At 44.1% G+C, this 15,210-nt stretch overlaps 1 protein-coding gene across 3 annotated transcripts in view; it reads right to left on the reverse strand.

The window, feature by feature from the left end:
* The window catches only part of DIS3L2 (DIS3 like 3'-5' exoribonuclease 2), a 256,668-nt gene extending 245,307 nt beyond the window's left edge, over positions 1 to 11,361 (reverse strand). The window contains exons 1-3 of one of the 3 annotated variants that reach the window (XM_026650108.1): positions 11,278 to 11,343; positions 9,035 to 9,115; positions 7,156 to 8,391 (exon numbers count right to left, since the gene is read on the reverse strand). In XM_026650108.1, the coding sequence (XP_026505893.1) occupies positions 7,156 to 7,849 (694 nt within the window). In that variant the 5' untranslated portion in view covers positions 7,850 to 8,391; positions 9,035 to 9,115; positions 11,278 to 11,343. Of the gene's footprint in view, positions 1 to 7,155; positions 8,392 to 9,034; positions 9,116 to 11,277 lie in introns of all 3 variants that reach the window. The other 2 variants (XM_026650106.1, XM_026650109.1) reach the window with 2 other exon arrangements.
* Positions 11,362 to 15,210: the final 3,849 nt, after the last annotated feature.

Here is a 15,210-nt window from a genome sequence, read left to right on the forward strand (position 1 = left end):
TCTGTTCACCATGTCCTTCAGGACTTTAGAACTGGTAGATCTCATCCTCCCACACTTAGTTTTTATATATAGATTAGAAGAGGAAAACAAGTTTCCTGCTTTTTTCAATGCCCAGTTGCGTTTCTTAACTCTGAACAAACTAGTCACTGAACTAGACTAGTTGAATAAACTGAAATGAAGAAAATATTCTCTCTGCACCTATAGAAGAGGCTACTGCTGACAAAAACTTGGGTATCACCTCAACAAACTCTGGGTCCAGGTGCTTTGCCAGCAACAAACCACTAAACAGGTGGAAGTTCCTTTAAAGCGTGGCCGCAAACATGTACTGCTTCGTATTATATTTTGTATTTAATGTAGATGATTTTAACAGATAATAAATGTATGGCTTAACACAGGTTGACCATTTTAAATAGGTTTACTTCTAAAAAAAATAAACCTGTATATAATTTACATTAAAATAGAAAGGAGTATAATCTCTGTGAAGTCTAGGGTAAAACTATAATTAGGCAAACCAAAAAAGAGTATGAAGAGCAACTAGCAAAAGACACAAAAACTAACAGCAAAAAATGTTTTTAAGTACTCCAGAAGCAGGAAGCCTGCCAATCAGTGGGGTCACTGGACAACTGAGGTGCTAAAGGAGCACTCAAGGAAGACAATGCCATTGTGGAGAAGCTAAATGAATTCTTTGCATTGGTCTTCACTGAAGAGGATGTGAGGGGGATTCCCACCCGTGAGCCATTCTTTTTAGATTACGCCTCTGACTGGTGTCGATAGAGGAGGTTTTGGAACAAACTGATACATTAAGCAGTACTAAGTCACCAGGACCAGATGGTATTCACCCAAAAGTTCTGAAGGAACTCAAGTATGAAACTGCTAACTGTGGTATGTAACCCATCATTTAAATCAGCTTCTGTATCAGATGACTGGAGGATAGCAAATGTGATGCCTATTTTTTTTAAAGGCCCCAGAGGCAATCCTGGCAATCCTAACTTCAGTACCAGGCAAATTGGCTGAAACCATAGTAAAGAACAGAATTATCAGATATATAGTAAAGGGAAATTATGTCTCAAAAGTCTATTATAATTCTTTGAGGGGATCAACAAACATGTGGACAAGGGTGATCCAGTGGATACAGTGTACTTGGACTTTCAGAAAGCTTCTGACAAGGTCTTTCACCAAAGATTCTTAAGCAAACTAAGCAGTCATGGGATAAGGGATAAGAGGGAGGGTCCTCTTATGGATCAGTAACTGGTTAAAAGACAGGAGGAAAAGGGTAGGAATAAAGTTTTCAGAATGGAGAGAGATAAACAATGGGGGTTCCCCAGAGATCTGTATTGGGAGCAGTGCTGCTCAACATATTCATAAATAATCTGGACAAATGGGTAAATAATGAGGTGGCAAAGTTTGCAGATGATACAAAATTACTCAAGATAGTTATGTCCAAAGTTGACTGCGAAGAGTTACAAAGCAATCTCACAAAACTAGGTAACTGTGTAACAAAATGGTAGATGAAATTCATTGTTGATAAATGCAAAGTAATGCACAACTATACATACAAATTGATGGCTATTAGCTGTTACCACTCAAGGAAGAGATCTTATAGTTCTCTGAAAACATCCACTCAACATGCAGCAGTAGTCAAACAAGCTAACAGAATGTTAGGAACCATTATGAAAGGGATAGATAAGACGACAGCAAATGTTAGAATGCCTCTGTATACACCTACAGTATGTCCACACCTTGAATACTGCGTGCAGCTCTGGTCACCTCATCTCAAAACAGATATATGAGAAATGGGAAAGGTACAGAGAAGGGCAACAAAAATGATTAAGGGTATGGAACAGCTTCCATATGAGGAGAGATTAAAAGACCAGGACTATTCATCTTGGAAAAGAGATGACTGAGGGGGGGATATGATGGAGAACTATAAAATCATGAATGGTGTGGAGAAAGTGAATATGTGGAGAAAGTGTTATTTATTCCTTTACCTAACACAAGAATCAGGGGTTACACAATTAAATGAATAGGTGGCGGGTTTAAAACAAACCAAAGGAAGTACTTCTTCACACAACGCATAGTCAACCTGTAGAACTTGTTGGCGGAGCATGTTGTGAAGGCCAAAACTATAACTGGGTTCGAAAAATAATTAGATAAATTCATGGAGGATAGGGCCATCAACGGCTATTAGCCAAAATGGTCAGGGATGCAAACCTATGCTGTGGGTGTCCTAAGCCTCTGACTGTAAAAAGCTGGGAGTGGACGACAGGGAATGAATCATTTGATGACTGCCCTGTTCCATTCATTCCCTTTGAAGCATCTGGCATTGGCCACTGTGAGAAGACAGGACACTGGGCTAGCCGGACCACTGGTCTGACCCAGTATGGCCATTCTTATGTTCTTACAGTCTAAAAAAAATCCAATTTAAAATAAAAATCTGATCTTTTTAGTTTAAAAGTTCATGCTGAAGTTTCATCTGGCCTCCCGCATGTTTACAGCTCCTTCAATTTTAGGGTCAGCTGCAAATTTGATCCTGGCTGAGTTTGTGCTGAAGAAACGACCAACAAAAGAGGATATGAAGTAGTCACATAAGTTGGAGAACGACACTTAATTTTAAAATCAGTTTGTATAAGCACCTCTGGAAAAACTAAAGCACCCTGAACTGAGTTAATATTTGTGAAGCAACATCACTGCTTTACCATATGCTTCATCATAGAAGTAGCTTCATTATAGAAGTACCTCCATGGACCACAGTTTCAGAAGCCCAGATTTAAACAGAGATCAAACCAGACATCTGGCCTCCCAAACTGATGGGCCCACCATCAAGAACATTAGGAAAAGATGACCTTTGAAGTGAGGGAAAGTTAATCGGATACCATGGTCTGGTAGCTGTGAATTCTGGTAAACAAAAGTCTGCATGTTGCATCCTCTTCATTTCGCTTAAACAAGAGTGTTAAAATATACAGCCGCTGCAGCACTGGAAAGATGGTTTCCCATGATGTACACCTCTACCCCGATATAACACGAATTCGGATATAACGTGGTAAAGCAGCGCTCTGGGGGGGCGGGGCTGCGCACTCCGGCGGATCAAAGCAAGTTCGATATAACGCGGTTTCACCTATAACGCGGTAAGATTTTTTGGCTCCCGAGGACAGGGTTATATCGGGGTAGAGGTGTATATCTTTTTGCAAGAATCCATTTCCATGTCACTCAGGATTGGTTGGTGCACTGCCATGCCTGGAGTCACCTAGGCATCCTTCTTGTGACATCAGCCTTCCACAAGATTACACCACAATCATTGGGAAGTTATTTGCTCAACAATAACCTCTTCCAGTTGGGGAAGTCACATATTATGTGAGAGGTCTACTAACGTTATGGCCTAAATTTTCTAACCTGGGTGCTTGCATTTAGGCTCCTAAATAAAGAACTGATTTTCGGTGGTTTCGCACAACTGCCCAGCTCCTACTGAAGTCCGCAGGAGCTCACCATTTTTGAAAATCATACCTCTTCTGCTTAGTGCCTAAACATGGATTTAAAAGACTAATTACCCAATGTTGAAAATTTGGCCTACACAGTGTTAATGGCTATACTTGCAATAAATCTGTTTCTTGCAACTACCATGAATAAAAAACTAAAGGGAAATCATCAAGTACTTAAACCCCTTGATGCTCCAGTGAGGAGTTTCTTTTAAACCACCTAAAGACTTAACAAGACTTACCGCAAATATCTATAGACTTCTTTAGTCTCCATGTAAAACGGGGTTTGGTTGGAGGGAAAGGGGGTTGGGGTGAGATTATATTCTCCTGTAGCCTCAGAATCCCAGATACACTAGTTCATAAAAAACAACTAAAGGAAAAGTGGCTGGCTCACTACAAAAGCAATTTTCCCTCTCTTGGTATGACACTTCCTCATCAATTATTGGGAATGGACAACATCCACCCTGATTGAATTGGCTCGGTCAACACTGGTTCTCCACTTGTGAGGTAACTCCCTTCTCTTTATGTGTCAGTATATTTATGCCTGCACCTGTAATTTTCACTCCATGCATCTGAAGAAGTGGGTTTTTTACCCATGAAAGCTTATGCCCAAATAAATCTGTTAGTCTTTAAGGTGCCACCGGACTCCTCGTTGTTTTTGTCGATACAGACTAACACGGCTACCCCTCTGATACTTAACAAAAGGAAACTGAGGATTCACAGACCAATGTAGTTTCATTATGCAAGTGCAGTAATCTGTGACAAACTACATAACTTGAAAAGTAAATTTATTGACATGGAAAGAACAAAGTTTAAGGGCTTATCTACGTAATAGGTTAATCCACATTAGAGGGGTGTCAGGTTTAGCCTGGGGCACTCTAAGCGGCCCGCATGGACCCTGTTGGTGCACATTATTGTAGTACTGTTTGAAACAGGAGGACATTAACACACACACTAGGGAACTTCTAGTGTATACCAGCAGGATCCCCACAGGCCAGTTAGTGCACAGTATGCTACTGTGCATTAGAATTTATACCCCTCTAGTGCAATCATAGAATATCAGTGTTGGAAGGGACCTCAGGAGGTCATCTAGTCCAACCCCCTGCTCAAAGCAGGACCAGTCCCCAGACAGATTTTTATCCCAGTTCCCTAAATGGCCCCCTTAAGGATTGAACTCACAACCCTGGGTTTAAAGCAGGCCAATGCTCAAACCACTGAGCTATCCCTCTCCCCCTACATGGAATACACCATGTAGACAAGCCCCAAGATATTGTTTTAAAAACTTCCCTTTTGTTGCTTTTTTGTTATGATAGTGCTCCTTTGCAAAGAGGAAAACAGTAAAAACTATGAGAACCATTTGTTATTGTTGTACATTATGGGGCAGATTCCTGTATAAAATCTCAACAAAGCATGTTGCACCATGACTCAGTGACAAACTGGAAAACAAATCCTTTTGCTTATCTCAGCCCAAGAGACAATTCCATTGCTCTAACAGAGCCTCAAGGAGGCTAGGTCTGTCTTTGGGTGTGATGGGGAATACTGGGGGCAGATGCCTGTTGAAACTTTGCTTATACAGGAAGGTATCTGACATAGCTCTCCCATCAGAACATGCTTAAACTTAGCTAGGTGGGAGAGACCTGCTCTAGAAAGAGGTTGTGTCTTTTTAGCATGGGCCTCGGGTCAGAGTGAAGTAGAAGTCAGGTAACTGTATACACACTACAATGTGGGGGACTAGGGTGACCAGATGTCCCGATTTTATAGGGACAGTCCTGATATTTGGGGCTTTTTCTTATATTGGCTCCTATTACCCCCCACCCCCATCCCAATTTTTCACACTTGCTATCTGATCAGCCTATGTGGAACAGAGGCGAATGTATTCAAGGAACTCTTCCCATTTCACTCAAAGACAGAGGTCCCTCAATGGCCTGTTTGCTTTGCAAGAGAGCAAGAATGGTTGTGACTAGGGTGCACATTTTTATAATAAGTTGTTTTTATAAATCTTAGTTTTGAAGCCAAAAAGCAGTGTGTCTGGGAACGCCCCCCATAGAGAACATCTCATACTGAGGAATTATTAGGTATTTTTCAGCATGGCAGAACTGCTACCTCTGCTAGGGTGAAATGCTCTATACAACTAACAACACAAAGCTCCTGAAGTAAATATCCAAGTTTTTTCAAAAGCTGCCAGTTCACTGAAAAGTAGAATACAATAGAAAATTGCGCTGTTAGAATAGAAGTACTTGTGGCACCTTAGAGACTAACAAATTTATTTGAGCATAAGCTTTCGTGGGCTACAGCCCACTTCTTCGGATGCATAGAATGGAACATATAGTAAGAAGATTATATATATATATATATATATATATATATATATATATATATATACACACACACACACACACACACACACATATATAGAACATGAAAAAGTGGAAGTAGCCATACCAACTGTAAGAGGCTAATTAAGATGTCAACTGTCTAAAATGGGCCATCTTGATTATCACTACACACGTTTTTTTTTCTCCTGCTGATAATAGCTCATCTTAATTAATTAGCCTCTTAAGAGTTCGTATGGCTACTTCCACCTTTTCATGTTCCGTATGTGTGTGTGTGTGTGTGTGTGTGTGTGTGTGTGTGTGTGTGTGTATATACATATATACACGTACGTATATACATATATACACGTACGTATATACATACACACACATATACATACATACACACACACACACACACCTCCTTACTATATGTTCCATTCTATGCATCTGAAAAAGTGGGCTGTAGCCCACGAAAGCTTATGCTCAAATAAATTTGTTAGTCTCTAAGGTGCCACAAGTACTCCTGTTCTTTTTGCGGAGATAGACTAACATGGCTGCTACTCTGAAACCTGTTAGAATAGACTGATGCAATAAATACAAAAGTGTTTTCTGTAACTCATGCCAAAATATTTCATACAACCAATGGTACACTTAACTGTAAGTATTTGTTAGAGAACTGGACCTGTTAAGCACAGTTTGCACAATCATATGAATCATCTTTGCAAAACTCATCCCAGGCACCAGATCTGTGGGCCCAGCCTCTCAACTATGGGAATCAGTGTAAACAGATATTATGTACCCTGGTTCAGTGTTGGGGTGTAGTTTGGCAAATGTTAAATATTTATTAGATTCTTACTCTGTGAGCTGTGATAAGCATTACTCCCACTTACCAGAGTGTAAAGTTGATTTCTCTTCTCTATTTATTACAGTAAACTTAATGTAGTGACATTTATCATCACCTGAAGCAGACTGCCCCTTAGCACAGGCGATCCAAATGTTTTACCATAAATACTATGCACTAGAAAAAAAAATCCAACCCATCTACACCAAGAGGAAAATGCCTGACATTGAGCTAGTGATCAAGAGACTTTTGTTAAACCTAATACAGAGGCAGATTTTTTCCTGCGCTATTTTCAATACGCAATAGTTTAAGAGATGCAGCCACTGTACTACTGCTGGGCACAATCCTTCTCCCTTTGTTGTCAATGTCAAAACTACAAATAACTTCCAGGGGAGCAAGACAGGCTCATTAATTGTAACTCATGTGACATTAACAAATATGTCATTTTCAATGCCCCTAAAATTTTACATTAATCAATGCACCATTCACACAGCTTGTTAGCAGCTTAAACCAGTGAACAGCTCACCTTGAATTTGACCAGAAGACAAGTGATTGGTTTTCCTGGCATTTGCTGCAGGCAAATCCATACTAAACTGCTCATCAGTCAAGTATTCATCTGCTCTGTCCAGGTTGGCAGGACACTTGTTCCTTTTCTTATGTTTGTTCTTCCACACTTCCTCTTCATCCTTTTCTTCAGACCCAGAAGATTTCTGCAGAGAAGTGCCTTGTGTTACTCTCCGACCCAAGGCATCACTCACTTTTAACAAGTCAGTTGCAGGTCCATGCTGTTTTACATAATAATCTTCCTCTACTTGAAGGTTTCCTTCTCGACCAATGCTGGGATCTCTTTCATGAGGCCGTCTGTTAGCAAAGACTTGGCTTTTATCTTCATTCAGTTTCTCAAATCCTACAAGCGCAGGCTGTTCCAACTGAGATGTTTTGATTGGTGAATAGCTATGTGCAGTCAAGCCATTTCTTGCCAGAGCATCTCTCATCATGCCTCTCTTCACAGAGGGTTCTACATCCGAATTGGAGTCGTTGAGGCTGCTCTCTTCTAGCTGTATCTTCTGTGCAATGTGATTTAAATAAGATCGGAATCGACCGCTGTGGTGCTTTTGCACAAGCCTGGCATAAGCATTCTTCTGGGGCAGAGCAGGCTTGCTTAATCCATCTTTGGTAAGTTGGGTAGAAGCACCTTTCACATATCCCAGCTGATCCATGTTCCAGTAATATGCCCAGACTTTAACGTGTTGTAAATAAACACGGGGGGTGGGGGGGGGGGGAAGGGTTATTGTCTCAAAACAAAGGATCAAAGAATCGATTACATTAGCAAAGATGTGAAAAAGTTTATTGAACGAGGATTTCTTGATCTTTAAAAAATTCCAAGGTGATGAATAGTTCAGATTTTACTGTAGTATTACCATATCAGAAGCTACACTATATTAAAATTACTATCAGTAATCCAGGAGTGATCAAACTATGGTCTGCAGACCATATCTGGCTATAATCCATCCAAAATAGAGGCTTGGGCCAAATGATTACATTCCAATTCTGAATGATTCCTTTAATCCTCTCTTCCTTGCCTTTGACAAATCTTGGCAAATTAGGGCAGCAACCGATGGATGTATTAGATGTATCAAATTAGATGTATCAGAAGTAAAATTTGATCATGTCCATGTCAGTCTCTCCAAAAATAACTGCATCCTTACTGAATTGTTTAGATGTTTCAACAACAAGGACATATCTCTTGTCACTTTGTTTCCTGTAAGCAAAAAATAGTTTCTTATTTTCTACTGTGACTGACAACAGGTAGGTCTTTGAAGCCACACTACATGAGGGCTTTGCTTCAGATTCTAAGACTGTCCACTCCAGTTTCTCTTTCCATATATAAATTACTTTCAGTACAGTAGGCATATAGTGAACTCACTAGTATAACTGAACATCTTGCAAAGGCTCATCAATTTTTGGTGTACAAGGTAGATAAACTTGTTGTTTTCACCGTGACTAATTTCTCTAGAAGGCATTACTACCTCCACTTTGAGGGCAGCAGGGTGAAGTGTATAAGGATCTAGTATCTTTCACTCTCATTTCAGCTAGTCTAGCTTCTGAGCAGCAGAAGTGAAATAGAGCCGAGCATGTTTCACCAAGCTATTACTCAACAAAGCTATAGGCAGAGACATGGTAAAATCATTAATTGGTAAAATGCCCAAAGGCAAAGTTCAAAGCCGTAAATGATATAATGGAGCCCAACACTGGAACGTCTCCACAGTGTTTGCTGCATTCTGCAGAGTTCCAGAAAAAGCTTTAAAAAAAATTTTTTTCTCTCGCTCCAAATTTCTCACAACTTGACATGGTATTTAACGGTTCCAAATCCAACTATAGCAGCCACAAACATGTGACCTCACCTGAACTATTCATTTGCTGAGGTGTGAATTTGACAGCCTAGCTGGGACCACTCAGATGCTAAAATTGGCAAATACTGGAGTCTAAAAAACAAACAAACAGATGAAGTCATGAACACTGTCTTTATGAATTTTTTTCCCACACCTCTTTCCACAGTATAGGGCTCTGCATATGTGTTCCCCAGAGCAGGACTTTCTTGGCACAAAGCTTCAACTGGAAAGAAAAAAAAAGGGTTCCCTCTCTCCCACACCTCTTTCCACAGTATAGGGCTCTGCGTATGTGTTCCCCAGAGCAGGACTTTCTTGGCACAAAGCTTCAACTGGAAAGGAAAAAAAAAAGGGTTCCCTCTCTCCCCTCCATACTGTAATTTTTCCTCTCAGTTGCCCATCCTCTTCCCCCCCATAGTAGTTACAATGAGGATAGGCATGTTGGCTTTTTCTTCTTTCTGCAAGCTGCTAGCACATACAGTACTGCTTAGGCACAGGGTGCCCAACAGAGACTAAGGTTTGTGGAACTAGGTTTCTCCATAGTGTGCTTACTTATGCCCTTTCAGAGTAACAGTACACATTGCAACTTGGTTTAATTAAGAAATTGAGCAAGTATGTGAATAGTCTTCACAATGCAATACAAAGTGAAAATAAATCCCCGCATAAACTGGAAAAATTCCCTGTGCGGTTTTGCATCTCTTCCAAAAATTTTCCATTTACCCTGGCATAGGTAGGCTTTTCTATTCGACTGCAAGATTATTTTACCACCAGAATTATAAAAACCCTCAAAAAGGTAGGTCTACACCAGTGGTTCTTATACTGGGGGTCAGGATCCCTCAGGGGGTCACGAGGTTATTACATGGGGGGGTCACGAGCTGTCAGCCTCCACCCCAAACCCCGCTTCACCTCCAGCATCTATAATAGTGCTAAATATTAAAAAAAGGTGTTTTTAATTTATAAGGGGGGGTCGCACTCAGAGGCTTGCTGTTTGAAAGGGATCACCAGTACAAAATTTTGAGAAGCACTGGTCTATACTGCAAGAATTAGTGGAAAATCTTACAAGTTCCTTAAGATGTTACAATTCCTCATCGGTGCAGTTTTCTCCTGCCCTTGCCTATGAGTAGCAGCAGAGACTCAGAACTCCCCTGCTTGAGATGCAGTTAGAGGTGGGCAAGAGGGGTCAAGAGCATCCCCAGTTCCAGCAGCCAGGAGGGAGAAGGAAAAAAAGAAACATTTTGCAGAAGGCAGGTGGGAAGCTTCCTCCACTTCTCCCAGCAGCCAGGGAAGGAAGTTCCAAACTTAATTCAAAATGAAAGTTGCATAGGTTATTTTAAAAATAATGGGGGGTGTACCACTACTGGCCTCCAACATTATTGCACCAAGTTATGAATACAAGATTCTTACAATAGCATCAGTAAAGGGTTAAAAATGTGCATTGCATATTTTCAGCAATGCAACACACTAATTACAACAAAATACTGGGCATAAAAATTAAAGCTCTGTAACTTCATCTCTATATTTCATGACTGGGCTAAGTGGCTGTGGACCAATCCCTTATCTTCTATGTCTTGACAGTAAAGTAGGGATACTACCACCTTATGTGGGGCAGCATTGAGTGGAAAGTGCTTGGAGATCCCAAGTTGGAAGGCAATAGAAAAAACTAATAATGCTTCAAGTAGCGGTGAGTTAAAGGGAACCCAGCAAGAGAGTCTCTTGATCAAAGTTCATCTCGGCAACAGGCAACTCACTGCATTTGCCTATGCGAACAATGACACACGATATCCACCCACGAGAGCACGTTGGAGCAACACGCGTCGCCGGCCAAGCAGTGGAACAGCCCGAGTCTGTGGGAATCCCACGTTCGGTGACAGCCCGCGCCCACTGCACCGCGCCAGCCGGGGGACCGTTCAAAGCCGCTAACGGGGCGCTGAAGAGCTCCGCCTTGGCCAGGGGTTACTGGGGTGGCGAGAGACACGTTCCCCGGCTACCAAATGGTCTCAGCCCCGCCGGCCAGGCCGGGGCAGCGGGGCTGGGACTGGGGCTGGGGCGAGGAGACCAGACAGGGGCCGAGCCAGCGAGCGGGCCCGTCCCAGCCCCCGCTCGGAGCAGCAGGGAAGAGGCGGCCCCGCTCGGAGCCAGACGCCGGGGCCTGGAGCCCAGAGCGCCCCGCGCAACGCCAGAGCTTCAGCGGCCCGGGGCCAGCAGCGGCGGGGGAGCCCCCACAGGGGCGGTGGGGTCCCGCCGGCCCCGTCACTCACCGGCCGGGCCGCTCCCCTGCCGCGCCGCGCCGCTCCGTGCCGTTTAAATGTCCCAGCTGAGCTGAGCGCCTCCCTCTCTCCTTCCGGGGCAGAGGTCGCCTACGGGCCGCAGCAGGGACCAGAAAGCCTCGCGCGCGAAGCTCACCCCAGCCTCTTGGGTGGGGGGAGGAGCCACTCGGCTCCCTGCAGCCCCTCCCACCCTTATGAATGGGGTTCATGCTTATCCTCTACCTGTAGGAGTCGCCCAAGAGCTCATTGGGGCCCTCACCCCTCCCAAGTGTGGGGAAGGGATCCTTACCCCCCCAAAGCTGGGGGGTTTCAGTGGGGGAGCCACAGTCACCCAGCTTGCAGGGGGGTTAGTGAGGTTCCCCCCACCCTTCTCCGCACACCCAGCCCCATCTCCCCCCCTGCTTCCCCACACACTCCCGCCTCCCCACGCCCAGCCCCATCACCCCACATTTCCCCTCCCCCCTTCCCCACACACTCCACCCTCCCCACACCCAGCCCCATCGCCCCACACTCCCCACCCTCTTCCCCACACACTCCGCCCTCCCCATGCCCAGCCCCACGGCCACACTTCCCCTCCCCCCTTCCACACACACTCCCCCCCTCCCCACACCCAGCCCCATCCCCCACACTTCCCCTCCCCACTTCCACACACACTCCCCCCTTCCCTACGCCCAGCCCCATCTCCACACACTTCCCCCCACCTCCACACACACTCTCCTCAGGCTGCAGGCTCTTGGCAGGGAATCTTTTCAGTGGAATTTCACTGGGCCACTTTCCTGCTCCCGCCCTAAACCACAGCATGGGCATTCCCAGCCCGTGAGCTGCAGAGATCCAACAGTTGGTTTTCACTCTGCTTGGCCTTGCCGCTGTCTCTTGCTACCAGCTATCAGACGCGAGAGAGTTATTCAGAAATCCCGCTAAAGGAAGCTCTTTTGGGCAAGGCCCATCCTTCGGTTCTGTGTTTGTACAACACCTAGCACAACAGGCTGCTGGTCTGTGAGCGAGGTGCCTTGGCACCACCACAACACAAATCATGAACAACAGCAAAACGCTGCTGCTTGGCAAAGAGTTCTACAAAACTCATCCATCTCTTCCACCACCTCCCCGTGGTGAGCCACCCCCTCAGCCTATCCTCATTCCATTCTGAAGGATCAACGTCTCAATTATTTCAATAATCAAGAGACTAAGGGCAGGCCCAGTGGGCTATGGCTAGTGCACTCCCTTGCCACATGAGAGGTACAGATTAGAAGGCCAGCCCTGGTCCCTTACTCCCCAGCCTCCAAAGGACTCAGAATGCTGCAGAGGGTGCCAACCCCAGGGAGGTGGAAGCCTCACGTCATGTTGCTCTGAAGCAAGTTAGGCAGCCAAGATAGGCTCCAAAGGGCCCTCCAAGGAAGGTCGCCAGGGATGTAGGGATAAATAAGGGGCAGGCTCATCCTGAAGGTGTGAGGTTGGAGGGCTGGTTCTGGGAGATCAGGTTTAGGGAGCATGTTGGAGGCTTTCCTAGGGTAAAGGAGAGGCATTGGGTTAAGGGTGTGTTGTGTCCTTGCTCTTACAACATGGACAACTGGGTTCCAAATAACCATGTTATGGTTCACAGTCATGCTGGAAGGGCATAATGAGTGGGGTCCAGCAGGAATCAGTTCTGTTCAATATCTTCATCAATGATTTAGATATTGGCATACACTTATAAAGTTTGCAGACAATACCCAGTTGGGAGGGGTTGCAAGTGCTTTGGAGGATAGGATTATATAATTCAAAATGATCTGGAGAACTGGTCTGAAGTAAATAGAATGAAATCCAATAAGGACAAATGCAAAGTACTCCACTTAGGAAGGAACAATCAGTTGCACACGTACAAAATGGGAAATGACTGCCTAGGTAGGAGTACTGCAGAAAGGAATCTGGGCTTCATAGTGGACCACAAGCTAAATATGAGTCAACAGTGTAACACTGTTGCAAAAATAGCGAACATCATTCTGGGATGTATTAGCAGGAGTGTTGTAAGCAAGACACAGGAAGTAATTCTTCCGCTTTACTCAGCACTGATTAGGCCTCAACTGGAGTATTGTGTCCGGTTCTGGGTGCCACATTTCAGAAAAGATGTGAACAACTTGGAGAAAGTCCAGAGAAGAGCAACAAAAATTATTAAAGGTCTAGAAAACATGACCTATGAGGGAAGATTGAAAAAAATTGGGTTTGTTTAGTCCAGAAAAAAGACTGAGAAGGAACATGATAACAGTTTTCAAGTACATAAAAGGTTATTATAAGGAGGAGGGAGAAAAATTGCTCTTCTTAACCACTGAGGACAGGACAAAGAAGCATTGGGCTTAAATTGCAGCAAGGGAGATTTAGGTTGGACATTAGGAAAAACTTCCTAACAGTCAGAGTGGTTAAGTACTGGAATAAATTGACAAGGGAGGTTATGGAATCTCCATCATTGGGGATTTTTAAGAGTAGGTTGGACAAACACCTGTCAGGGATGGTCTAGATCGGGGTAGGCAACCTATGGCACGCGTGCCGAAGGCGGCACATGAGCTGATTTTTAGTGGCACTCACACTGCCGGGTCCTGGCCACCGGTCCGGGGGGCTCTGCATTTTAATTTAATTTTAAATTAAGCTTCTTAAACATTTTGAAACCTTATTTACTTTACATACAACAATAGTTTAGTTATATATAGACTTATAGAAAGAGACCTTCTAAAAAGGTTCAAATGTATGACTGGCACGCAAAACATTAAACTAGAGTGAATAAATGGAGACTTGGCACTCCACTTCTGAAAGGTTGCCGACCCCTGGTCTAGATAATACTTAGTCCTGCCATGAGTGCAGGAGATTGGACTACATGACCTCTTGAGGTCCCTTCCAGTCCCATGATGCTATGTTTACTAACTATACACAAAAAGACAAGGCTTAGCTGCATATATATACTGCTGCTCTGGTAGGTTCTGACGGCCTCTGCAACAGAAGATAAGAAGACCCACTAAGCAGTTCCCAAACTATTTAAAGTGACACTACACAACTCCTCTATACTATATGGTGTGTCCCTAGGGAGGGATGGACTACGGAGGTTGAAGGCAAGGACAGACAGCAGAAGGCTGGCTGACCAACTGAACGCATTGAAACCAGAACAAAATCTAGGTTTCCCTCCAATGTGCTAGGGTCCAAAGTGGAGCGAAGAGGAAATTCTTACACTGAGGGCCAAAGGAATGGAGCAATTCACACCTCTCTTGCCTGGATCCTGAAATCAATGGGAGGTAAGTGCCTAAGGGCTTGTCTTCACATACAGCGCTACAGCTGTAGTGCTTAGTGAGGACACTACTACGCCGTTGAGAGAGTGTCGGCGTAATTGATCCACTTCCCCGAGAGGCAGTAGCTGTGGTGTCAGGAGAAGTCCTCCCATCGCCATAGCACTGTCTACTCATAGGGCTAGGTCAGTATAACTACATCATTCAGGGGGGTGGATTTTTCACACCCCTCAGCAACGTAGTTATACCGACATAGGCCAAGTTCACACTACAGACCTAAGCACCTTGGAGGATCTGAGCCTTTGATCTTATTTCAGTCTCGCTGGCTGCAGAAAGCACGGCATCCACTTACAGCCCAATGTTTATCTTTACAATCAGAAGCGAAAAGCCTCATTTTGGCTACATTTTCATTCTAATTCGAATATACATCAGGGATGCCAATCATCTAAATTTGAAGGATCCCTGTCAGAAACCACCAAGCGTTGGATGGTCCATCCTGACACACTGCAGACGTAGTGCAGGGAAGCTTTTGATGAAGCTACCCAGCACTTACAGTGGTGTAATAGAGGAAAGAATTCAGATCCCAGACTCTGATTTCCTGGGCCATTAGATTCTACCAGTGTTACAGAAAGAGAACATGCAAACCTTATGGAGAGAGGGTGATTGCACCACTCGG

This window comes from Terrapene carolina, unplaced genomic scaffold (assembly GCF_002925995.2).
Source record: "Terrapene carolina triunguis isolate 2854851 unplaced genomic scaffold, T_m_triunguis-2.0 Scaffold88, whole genome shotgun sequence".
Lineage (NCBI taxonomy): Eukaryota > Metazoa > Chordata > Testudines > Emydidae > Terrapene > Terrapene triunguis.